The 12,618-nt window shown below is 39.0% G+C and overlaps 3 protein-coding genes across 3 annotated transcripts; all 3 read right to left on the bottom strand.

Annotated features, from left to right (window-relative positions):
- Nucleotides 1-36: 36 nt before the first annotated feature.
- Nucleotides 37-882, bottom strand: AK88_01877 (uncharacterized protein; the record flags this gene model as incomplete). Its single annotated transcript, XM_012479512.1, has 1 exon — nt 37-882. One exon carries the CDS (start codon nt 880-882, stop codon nt 37-39), a length of 846 nt encoding a protein of 281 aa, XP_012334935.1.
- A 1,697-nt stretch (nt 883-2,579) lies between these two features.
- Nucleotides 2,580-4,709, bottom strand: AK88_01878 (uncharacterized protein; the record flags this gene model as incomplete). Its single annotated transcript, XM_012479513.1, has 1 exon — nt 2,580-4,709. One exon carries the CDS (start codon nt 4,707-4,709, stop codon nt 2,580-2,582), a length of 2,130 nt encoding a protein of 709 aa, XP_012334936.1.
- Nucleotides 4,710-8,523: 3,814 nt separating this feature from the next.
- On the bottom strand, nt 8,524-10,677 carry AK88_01879 (V-type H(+)-translocating pyrophosphatase; the record flags this gene model as incomplete). Its single annotated transcript, XM_012479514.1, has 1 exon — nt 8,524-10,677. The coding sequence occupies one exon, from the start codon at nt 10,675-10,677 to the stop codon at nt 8,524-8,526; it is 2,154 nt and encodes a 717-aa protein (XP_012334937.1).
- Nucleotides 10,678-12,618: the final 1,941 nt, after the last annotated feature.

The raw sequence follows: 12,618 nt of genomic DNA on the forward strand, positions 1-12,618 counted from the left end.
CTATACTTACGAATGTGCGGTCTATACGCCGCTTGCTTAGTACGGTCTAATCTCAAAGTACTTATACGTCTTGGAACGCTTCCTCGGCGTGCGTCCGTGCTTTCCCCCTCCACCACGGCCTCTGCCAGTTCTGTAGCTGTCCACAAAGTGGTGATCTGTGTAGGCCTTGTCAAAAGATTTGGCCTGCTTCAACTTATCTACAAAGGCCTTCCTCAATAATTTATTTTTATTATACCACAAATTGAGATTGCTGACTTCTGTGTTAATAGAGAATGGCTGTCTCTGGGGGTGTAAATATTTTTCATTCGGTAAGTAGTATGGAGAAAATTGAGCAGACTGTTTGTCCTTGTAAAGTTCGTGCAGTCTTTTCTTTTGCAGGTGCTGATATATAGCGTAGTAATAATCACTTTGTTGAAATTTGCTCATAAAAATTTTCCAGGGAAGACTAAATGATCTAATATTGGGATGGGACATATAAAAATACATAACACTTTTTAATTTTTCACCAAAATTTGATCGAAGTTCCTCTGGAGGTGTCCTTAAAATATAGTTATCAAATCCCCCCGCATCATCGATAGCATGGAGTGCACTCGTTGTAACCTTAACATTTGGGATGATCGTGTTTAATATATTACTAACTATGTGCTTTTTAAAAACGTTTGGCTTTAACTTAATTCTCGTCTTCTTTAACGAGTAGGATACCTTTGTGTAGTAGTTGTAATCCTCATCGTGGTATAGACCTGTCTGTGAAGCTGCTGATGGAACTCTCCCATATGCCTTCACCGGCACTGGGTGAATTATCTGCTTCTTTTTGAAGCCCTTCTTGTGCGTTTTCCCAAGCCTTCTTAAATATTTCCCGAATAGGTTTAAATTTTTTGGCATGTTGCCCTGTGTGGAAGTGGTTCCCCAGGAGTGTGCAGCGTAGAGAGGCGTTCTTCAGCCTGTTGAACGCACAAATTGATCGTTAATTTTCACTATGCTTCGCTCTATTTGGCATTAGTTTGCTTTCCCCTTGTCGTCTCAACATCCTGTGAATGTGTAACTTTTTTTTTTTTTTTTCTTTTTTTTCCCTCGGTTTTGTCACCCTATGGATGTAGTTCCCTATGTAGGTATTTTTTCTTTCCCTAAATTGACATATACGTGTGGTAGCTCACGTGAGTGAAAAAAAAAAAAAGGACCACTGCCCCATGTTATGGTCCCCTCGAATTTTCACCTCTTCCGTTTCATCAACCTTTCGCAAATATGGTTGTTGCATCTCTAAATAGGGGCTCCTGTCATGTTTTTATTTTTTGTGCCTAGTCACACCAAGGATTCTGCCTTTTCATTTATGGAGAAAAAAATTGAGGCCCACACAGGGGATTTAAAGGAACTGAGTGTATTGCAGTACGCAGTGCATGTGTATTGGCATACATGTTTATCCATGCATGTACATACTAAGGTGTACATTTGCGTGCGATGCGCTTGGTGTTGCTGTCCCGGTGAAATATCAGTGCCGCAAAATGCGCAACATTAGAAAGGTGCAAAAAGAGTGTGCCACTGATGTGGTGTACATATAGGAAAGAAAGGAACTACGTGAGGCCTAACACGCATGGGGGTGCCCACTATGCGGAACATACCCGAAAAGTGAAATAGGGCGAATGTATCATGACATAGGGGGGGGTGCCAAATCGACAACATTATTTTGTTAGCCATTTGGCTCTTCTATTGCGCATGTACACCGAGGCACGGAGCCGAAGCATTTTTTTTGGAAAAGCTACTGAGCAATGCAGGACTACCTACAGTGGAGCTACCTTTACCGAAATTGTGGACCCGCATCTGTTGAGGCACTTAGAGGGTGCGTACCCAAGTAGGCATTACACAAGATCAATCCAGCAGATTTAAATTTCTGCTAATATGTTTGTATCACCCTTTCGTGCTCACATACGTGAGAAGACTGTTCGAATTTCGTTTTATGATAAAAGGATCAGCACATTGTGTGCTTGCTCAATTTGTAAACAAAAAAAAAAAAAAATGGTTATCATATTTATGCGAGGGAACAACTAATGTATGGCTGCATAATGGAACGCTGTCGAGGTGAATGATTCCCTATAGTGAACTACGCACACGTGTACGTAAGGGTATCCCCCCGTTTGGTCAAATTTGGTGCTCGTAATGTTTCCTTATATCACAGGATAAGTGCTGCCACATTGCAGTGCACGCTGCATACCTTTTCCTGCAGTGATAACCCCCACATAATACTCTGTTTGACCCCAAGGCAAGTCAACACTCCTTACATGTGCCTCTTGGTGGACATTATAGCATGACAGATTATTTATCACCGCTGTGTACGTTTTTGTGCGCTAAGTCTAACATACACACGCAGCGAAGTAAATAACGTGGCGGTCGAGGGGGAGCAGTGCATGGAGAAAAAAAAAAAAAAAAAAACATAAACGAAGCGCAACGCAACGCAAAGCGGCGAAATGGAAAACGGATGAACATCGCGGCAAATGGAAGACGGATGCACATCGCGGACAGGGCGCACAACACACAGTGTGTTTGCATGTAAAATCATGAAATAACACAAAAAAAGCTGTTTTGCCTCATTTTCTATTGTTCCAAGTGGATGTCAAGGAGAAGTACTTGGCGAGTATGTCGTACGTTTTGTTGACGACGTAATACTCGGGAAAGAACTGCATCTGGAAGAGCTTAATATCTCCCTGCACTTCCTTAAACATAAAAACATATGGATTCTCCCATAGGGACAAATCGCGTGTTTCATCATCGCCCTTATCTAAAATATTTTCAAGTCCTCTCAAAATGCTCTTACACAATTTGACACTTCCATTATTCATAGGATCCGACTCACTAACTAATTCCAACATATCTGCAATGAGTTGCATACAAATGTTTTGTCCCAACCGGTTGGTCGTGGCAGTACAGGAAATGATATACCCGACCTGTTTTTGGTTGGCTTTAGACAAACACGCGCAAACAGCGTATGCCGCTTCAATTTTCGTGTTAAAGTCATTATCCGTTTGAAAAATATCTACCAGTAATGGGAAGACATCATTTTTGATTAGCAATTCCACCTCTGACGCCGTTTCGCATCCTATGTTCCCTAACGCGTTGCATGCCCGTGCACGTGCCCCAGGTTTGATTTTCATATTATTTAGTATCTTTTTCAACGCTTTAATGACATTGCATGAGATAAGGATACAGATCTGCTGGTGGTTAGCTGCGTACGCTATTTTGGAGATAATGGACAAGGCTTCAAAAGCGAGGTCCGGGTTAGCCGACTCACACAATATTACCGCGTTGTGCAGTATGTCCGTCTTGAGTAAAACGTCTATACCTATTTGGTTTTCACAAATGGTAATACAGGTAGAGCTCGTCAGGAACAAAACTCGTTCGTCATTCATTTTGATACAAGTGGATAAATAATTGGTGATAATTTCAAGTTCCCTTAAAAAGGACTTTTCATATATTTGGCATGTGGACACATAGAACATTTTCAATCCATACACAACTAGGGTGTAGCAAACACGCACTCCATTCAAATTAGGAATATTTTCTACTGCTTTTAGTAGAATCTCCACAATGCCCTTATTGTCTATCAAGTCGTTTTTCAATTTTGTTATGTCGTATATCAGTATGGTCCTCAGGAGTGATATGATTAACTGCACAATTAATGGTGTGAACACCTTTTCACATGACTTTTGACAAATATTTTTTAGCATGTACACAGAACATGTGTACAGTTCATCTACTACATCTTGTTTGATTTTCTCGCCTGACCCGCAGCAGCCAAAAATGATAATCAAAAGGGTTAATGCCTCCACGATTATTTCATCATTATGGAATATATAATTGTACAGTAAAGCCTTTATAATATTAATAATGTTCATTTCGAATATGTCACTCAGATTTATATCAATGACGTTTTCCCTTGTTAGGCATTTGTCCAGCAGATCAAAGTACTCATCTACGTTGTTTATACTTTTATAGTTTGCAAAGATCATTGAGTTTAGGACCTTTAAATTGATTTGATCATTGCCTGGGTAGCTATTTAGCAGTCCATTACTGTGCTGGGCTTGTGTCTGCGCATTACCACTGGGGTTGCTACTTCCAACAGTACCAATGCTGCAGCTGCCGGCAGTGCCATCGTTCCCGTTTATCCCATTACTTGTGTCATTTTTGGTGGAAAACATCCCAACGGTGTCTCCATTATAATTGGTGGCTAAAAAGTTAGGATAGCCATTCTGGTGTGCATTGGCATTATTGTTTGTTCCATCCGAATCGATATTGTCTACGTTATTTTTCTCTTGCGTATTTAACATGACACAACCCCTGTTCAACAAATTCTTCTTGTAATCTGAATTATTTTTATACTTGTAATGTAATGAGGCATATACCAAGCGAATTCCTTTTATTTTTTCCTCCACCTTTGTACTTTCAAGGAGATTACTGACATTCTTTATAATATCTGTGCTTATGGAAAATGCATTTTCCATTTGGTTGACTAGTATGTCAATGGATGCATCATTTTTGTTTAACTGGTTAAAGGCATCATTGTTTTGTCCCTGCCCATTATGCATAAAGCTACTATTACAATTATTATTATCATTATTCTCATTGCTCATCATATTCACATCGTTCACGTTCTTATTGTTATTTAAAAAGAATGACATGTTTACACAAGAAGAGGGGTTGTTGAAATTTGGGTTATCCATTTTTAGGACATTTTAGTAAGAGCTCATTTTGCGAGGGGGAGAAAAAAAAAAAAAAAAAAAAAAGGGGGGGCTAACAAACCTATTGCTTCACTGTGGATGTACCAAACGAATATACGCACATGTACGTATAAGTATAAGCACATGAACAGGTAGGTAGGTCACATGTGTACATGGGCACGTATATGTGCTTGCTTAAAAATATGCACCAAGGGTACGAAATTGCGAATGTGTAAAGGCGCATTTAAATGCTTCGAAAAAAAAAAAAAAAAAGGAAACTTTTAATGAAATAAGGTCAAATTGGAGGGGCGAGTAAGGAGATTGGGGACAGGGTCATTCCCTGCGGGGAAAATAAAAATGGTAGTTGAGCAAAGAAGCTGCAAGGTCGTTACGCCAAAAAGCCTCTGCGCAGTTATGCAAAAACGCCGCTACGCAGATACGTAGTTGGCACATATGCTGACACACTCATAAATGCATGGAAAAAAAAACTCAAGGGCGAATCAAATCAGTCTCAAATACACATTAGCGACAATGCAGCAAATGAAAGACTGTGCAGCGCAAATTATCGCATATGCGCACGCTTCACACATGTACGCACGGCATATGTGTAAGGCGCAGGTTGCTCACGGGTCGAGCGCCTGTTTGTGCAGTGAGCGTTTTGCACCAAATGCGTAAAATTACACAAGCGCGGGCGTACACAGAGTGCAAACATGCATATTATAAACCATGCTCACGAACGTACACATGGGGATGTGTACACGCACGAGAATGACATGCACGTTAAAATGCAGGTATACTACTACTCCGCCCCCCTTTTTGCTTCTTCCTGTTTCTAATAATTATTGCATTCATTTAAAATGGGGACGCAAATGTAAATCTGTGCGCGCAAAAAAAGGAGGAGTCATATTTTTGCTTTTCCCTTTCCTCGCACGTTCTGCATTCCTGCGTACATGAATACCAGTACGTTCACGTAAGTAATACGTACATATAACATCATATACGCATACATAAACGCATATAATATATATACATGCGTAAATACGCACGCACATATATACAATGTATATGTTCGCAAATGACGCAATTCAAAGTAGTCTTTGTGGAGGCGTACCAAAAGTTTAACTGCCTTTTGTTTATATATATATATGTATATAAAAGGAATAAATGGGGAAAGTCAAATAATTCACATTTATACAACTGTGGCAATTGCAAATACGTGTACACGTACATACATAATATGCTACTTATATACACTAATTTCGCAAACGACTTGAACGTACAATATGGGAAGTGAAATTGCATTGCGAAGGAATGCATGACCCTCACATGGGGATCATATAGCAACCAAGGGGGCGCAGCGGTTAAACTGGGATTAGGGGCAAAAATTCAACATATGGCAATACGACAGGGGGCAAATATTGCCATGCCGCTACGCTGCCACGTACAAACGGCGGAGAAAATGTCAAGCGCGCCGCTGATAAAAAAATTGGGGACAGCTTCATAAATATACGTTAATGTAAAAAAATTAGTGAAGTTTTCGCGAGCGTCAGAAAATATCTGCATGAACGGACACGCGTCATAATGAATTAACACCTATGGCACAATTGTGTATAAGCGGGCAGTTCCCAGGAGCGGGAAAAAAATTACAGTTACAAAAAAAAATGCCTCCGTCCTCCGTTGTTTACCGTCGTATTGTGCTCAAAGTGACATGTTGTGCCTTTGCAGGGATGTACATATGAATACATGTGACTTATATGCATACGCTTAAAGTAACGGCATGCATACTTATCAGTACAATGCACATGACTCTCTATGTTACTAATTTCACGGCAGGCACACCACTTCATAATGCCTGAAGGTGAAATGTAAAAAAAAATAATAATAATATAAGAATGCCCCCAATTGAAAAACCCTTCTTTACTCTAAAGGCGAACGAATTTGCAAAAGTTAAGGAAAAGGTCGAAAAATTGTCACTTCTTCACATTTTTGTACGCGAACCAAATGATCAGCACGTCCCAGGCGATGTACACAAAGAATTTTACAACCGATCAGGTCTTAAAGAGAAAGGAATTTACAGGTTATGGACATCTTTATCACTTTTACCATGTGTCCACGTGGTCCATATAGTAATGTACCTAAGTGGGTGTTCTGGGAAGAAGCTCCGTCCCTCCTTTATCCTTGCATCAAGATAGAACAAAATATAGCGTCTATATAGTGTGCTGTAACGCTTGTGCGTTTATTTACGCTGAACAGGAAGCGGTGAAAGATTTTGCCAAATTACATATTTTCCTAGTTAGGTAAAATGAACATGCGTGATGTGCACTCCTTGTGTGGTGATCTCTGCTCTCACCACATGGAAAATAAAAAAACGAGGACGAATAACCAACCTTTATTTCGTCCTACTACAATGCGCAGTGAAAATCATGTGGGGCATACGAAATTCTCATAATTGAGAATATGACAACTTACAAAATAATTCTCTGGGGGTCATAAATTTGAAGGGACACAATTTGACTACATTTGTTCTACCTTCATGTTCATATATGTATTTCGTGCTACTCATCTTATTGTTGTCGCAACGGCTTTTGTTTTTTTTTTTTTGTTTTTTATCAGTCCTGTTCCATCACACATACACGACATCTCAGAAAGAGCATTTGGGACAGGTCACACCTGCGGTGGGTGAGGGAACGCTACAACTTTTCCACCGTCTATACAACTACAACACACACATGATGTTAAAAAGGGTGGTTTATTTTCTGTTTTGACATAACAAAAACTTACGAAGCCGCGTAGTTTTGTTCTCAGAATAAACATATTATGATATGAAAAAAAAAAAAAAAATAAATAAATACGTGTGTTTCATTCAATATACATATATATAAGCACCCACGGAAAATGTGAAGTAGGCCAACGCGGAGTTAAAAATTGGACCTATGAAGACATATATATACATATACATATACATTCGGTATATTTTGTAAAACAAATTTCACAATAAATACCTGGGATGAATTAAAAATTTGCTAAAAAACGAAATACCTATAGATAAAACATTGTCATATTTGTAGGCGGAAAAAAAAAATATATATGTACGCTTATACATGCACGTATATACACACATAAAACACACACAAAATAGAACATATGTACATAGATATTCATATATATATGTACATATATGTATATATATGTATGTTTATGTGTATATATATATGCATGTGTAATGCTCATAATCATTCAAAGCAGATTTCCACTACGCCAGTATTTGTGTAACATGTGTACGATATTTTCTCTTCTCCTCCGTCTGTTCGTTTGCAAACAAATGTACACTGCTGCTCATGCCTTCATACAGACAACTGGGGGAAAATGCACCCATTGGTAATCAAAGGGGTGGGTTGTTCTATTTTAAATTTAAAGCGGTACGACGGATCTGTTACACACGGGCACATGTATTAAAATGTACGCGTATGTTCGTGTGTGGGAGGGTTCATATCATCATGCACGCATATGTGGGGAGACCACCTTCTGTGCACAGCACCATCAACATTTGGGCAATGCACCATGCCCTGGTTTTTTCTCCAGTCAGATATTATCCACGTTCTCGACTCCCAACAAAGTTGGAGAATTTGCTTAAAGGTGTAATAGATCGGTGACTGCGGATTGCCTTTTTTTTTTTTTTTTGTTCCCTTTTCTCACTTCGCAGTTCGCTGATGCCTTGGTTAAAATGACAGTAGGATGGTCTCTAATGTGCCACACGTCTAACGTGCGAATCGGTCAGGTCAGTGTGCCAATAGATGGGTATTTCCCTCACGCCAAATCATAGCCAGATGGGACCTCCCCTTCTGGAGGTGAAAGTATTGGCAATCACACCGGCGAAAACGAGCGAAGTGATGGCTGACAATTTAATTAAAATATTTAGCGATGGTCCTGAGGTATCCTTCAAAGGATCTCCAACGGTGTCTCCAATGACTGAGTTCTTGTGGGCACTGGATCCTTTGCAATGTTCTGTTCCTAGAGCACCAGACTCGATATACTTCTTTGCATTATCCCATGCGCCTCCCGAATTTGTAGACGAAAAGGCTAGCTGAATACCAGATAAAATAATACCCACTAACAATCCAGCAGTTGCATATTTTCCCATGAGAGCACCAATGATTAGGGGTGAAAAAACGGAAATCAAACCTGGAACAATCATTTGTCTTAAAGAAGCATCAGTTGATATTTTGATACATTTTTCATAATTAGGTTTCTGCTTGTCCGCTAAAATTAAAGGAAATTGTTCTAGACATTCATTCAAGACACTGTTCGCAGCTATAGCAACAGATTTCATCGTTAGGGCAGAGAATAAATATGGCAACATGGCTCCAATGAGTAGTCCTATAATGACCCATGGGTTTAGGATATTCACATGGCGTAAGTTGGCACTACTTGCGTATGCTCCAAACAATGCAAAAGCGACTAGGGCAGCGGATCCAATGGCAAAACCTTTACCAATTGCTGCTGTGGTATTTCCTGCTGCATCAAGGATATCGGTTCTTGCTCTGACTTCTGATGGGAGACCAGCCATTTCTGCAATACCACCAGCATTATCTGATATAGGTCCATAAGCATCAATGGTTAGACAAATACACAGAGTACTTAACATGCCTACGGCTGCTAAGGCTATACCGTATATGTCACACAAACCGTAAGAAATACCAAGGGTGGCACTTAAGCACATTATCGGAATAAAAGTACTTTTATATCCTAAAGATAATCCATATATGATACCGGTTGCTGCTGACACCTTCTGTGTGTTGGCAATTTCTTGAACTGGGCTAAACGAGTAGGAAGTGTAAAACTCAGTAGTGAATCCAATTATCAGTCCTGACCATAAGCCAACCAAGGCTGGAACGATGATTTTCCATCTGTGGATTTCTTTCAACACATTGTACTTAATTGAAACGGGGAGGGAAAAGTAGCCAATTACGATTATAGCTATGGACTGCAATATGGTGGATACGAATAGTAAATATTTTAGGGTCTTTTCTACGTCTTTCTTTTCGACTACCTTAACTGATCTAGTGACAATGAAAAAGGTTAGCATACTGACAATGATACTGACACTGCAAAATGTTAATGGGTACATGATACAATGGTTTATGTTGCTGGTGCTGCCTTCCTTTAAACTTAGTACAGTTGACCCGATAACCAAAGCTGCACATAAACTTTCAGCTAAAGATCCAAATAAATCTGCACCCATTCCTGCCATATCTCCAACATTATCTCCTACGTTATCTGCTATACAGGCTGGATTTCTTATATCATCTTCTGGAATACCATATTCATTTTTTCCTGACAAGTCGGCACCTACATCAGCTGCCTTGGTGTATATACCTCCTCCTACTCTTGAAAATAATGCTATTGAAGAACCTCCCAAACCGAATCCAGCAATTACTTTGTACACGGCGGAATCGTATGCAACGCCTTTAAAAACGAAGGTCTTATAAATATATATAAGGAGTCCTAGGGCTATAATGCTAAACGATACTAGGGAAAATCCCATAACGGTACCTGCATTTAGAGTCACTCGGAATCCCTTATCCAAGCTTTTCCATGTTTCATTTGTCGTTCTTACATTGGCATATACTGCGATTTTCATACCTATGTAACCACACAATATGGACGTTAAGCAACCCAAGATGAAACTGATCGCTGTGTAGTAACTAACAAAAATAGCCAATAAAATGGAAAATACAATAATGAAGACTGATAAATATTGGTATTCCTTAGTTAAAAACGCGTTGGCTCCTTCAGCGATGTAGGATGCTATTTCCTTCATTTTATCAACCTGAGCTAATCCATCTTCCATCTTATCTACCTTATCTTCGGGCCCATTTACGTTAATGCTGCTTACCCAGATGCATTCTATTATTGAGAAAATCAACCCCACCACGGGCGGGAGACACAGAAGAAGGTAGCACAGATACATCTGCAAAGGGAGAGGGTGAGAAAAGGGGGTTTTCTTAGATAGAAGCTACGCAGCAGCTCTTAACAGCGGTGCGCTACAGATGGCGGCTATCAGTCAGCCGATTGCGCCTTTCGCCTATACGCTGGGTACCCAAAGATGAACGTGGTGCACATGCGTAGGGCGACGCAAAAAAAGAAAAAAAAAAAAAAAAAAAAACGAGCTAAGCCACAGGGATACCACGCAAATACGTAGTAGCTTTCTCCACTGGACACACACAAAAAAAAAAACTGCTGCTATTGAGGTGCAAATTACATGCAAGTTCTTTGTTTGTATTTCACAAAATGACACACTCGGCCGGTCTACATATTGCACTGTGCGCATATTAGAACGACACAAACAAATGTATTCCAAATTTTACACATTAAAAAAGGGATACAAAAACAAATTTGTCGCTAATGAAGGTGCAGAGAAGGCACTTTTCCCAGGTTCAACATATTATTATTTATTGTTCTATTCCTCATATTAGTGCACTTTAACGTAAAAATGAACACATACGTATATGTTAACGATACGTCATTTTTGTAAGTTTTATTTATTTTTTTATGTGTAAAACAGTTAGTAACAGTTACGCTGCGAGGGATATACTCTCAGGGTCATAAACAGTTACAACGTATTGTAAGAAGGGATAAACATGTGTACCATGTAAATTACTGTATATATAACACATTCGCTCATGTGGCCAAGCTGCAGCTAATACATTCAGTCGCCCATTTCTCGTTAAACTCTCTTTTATTCGCTGGTCGCTCAAATCCTTGCTTACCTTGAAAACAGCAAATTTGAATGGTATGGGTTAAATTAGCATATTCTTATTTGTACATTAAAGCCGGAAAAAAAATACCAAGAACGATGTTAAGCTTTACTACCTTATGCCAAAAAGTACATAAATATTTTGTACAAATAAAAATTGTAATTTGCAACAGTTAACATGTGTTCCCTGTTATAATTTTATTTTTTTATTTTGGTTTTATGCGTATTATATTTTATTTGATATATTTTTAAGAAATATGTTAAATAGAAGAAAAAGCACGAGATGTATTAATTTTATACAAAACAAATTCCTCCATTGTTATCAATATAAATTTTCATGTATCATCCCCCTGTGATGCTGCGCGCGCCATTTAGAGCTCTGGGGCTTTAATGCGTTTACCGTTTTTACAAATGTATCTTAGTGTGGTTATACACCTTCATGTTCATATAACACTGCTGCGTTGCGAAACCGTCATCCCATTGTTTCTTTTTTTTTTTTAAGCCTTTATGCGATAAAAAGAGAAGAAATTTTTACGAACTCTCGCTTCGCAGGAAGAGGTATAAAAGGGTGGCAGTTTAAATCAGTCAACGAGCACAGGTGCATATATATATTTATGTACATGTACATGTATATATGTATATATATATCCATATAACTGTATTGCACATGCATCTGCCCCAATTATGGTAAGGTATATATAAACCATACAATATGAGATGGTACCGATCGGTACACGTCGTGTGCATTACATATGTATGCTGCGCACTGGGACGATGAACGAAGTGAATAATAAGGAAGTAATAAATTACTACTCTCTTCTTTTTTTTTTTTCTTCGTAATTCTAATAATTATAAATTTTTATTACCTCGTTATTTTATTTGTTTTTTTTCTCTGCTGTATAGTTTAGGGGCAACGCCCTTAATTTACTTCCCTCCATCTGAAAATGACTCAACCGCACATAGGGCGGTAACAATTGCTGGTTTTTTAGGGCTCCTTAAACCTTAGCACAGGAGGGGAGAGGGTGCCCCTCCCCAGAATTAAAGCGGTTTTAGAAGCGCGAAAAAGGTTAACAATACATATTTTAAGTATGTTCGCATAAGTATTAATACACATAACCTGATCGACGTCAGGAGCAAGCTAGAGAATCATACGAG

Source organism: Plasmodium fragile, assembly GCF_000956335.1.
Source record: "Plasmodium fragile strain nilgiri unplaced genomic scaffold supercont1.17, whole genome shotgun sequence".
NCBI lineage: Eukaryota > Apicomplexa > Aconoidasida > Haemosporida > Plasmodiidae > Plasmodium > Plasmodium fragile.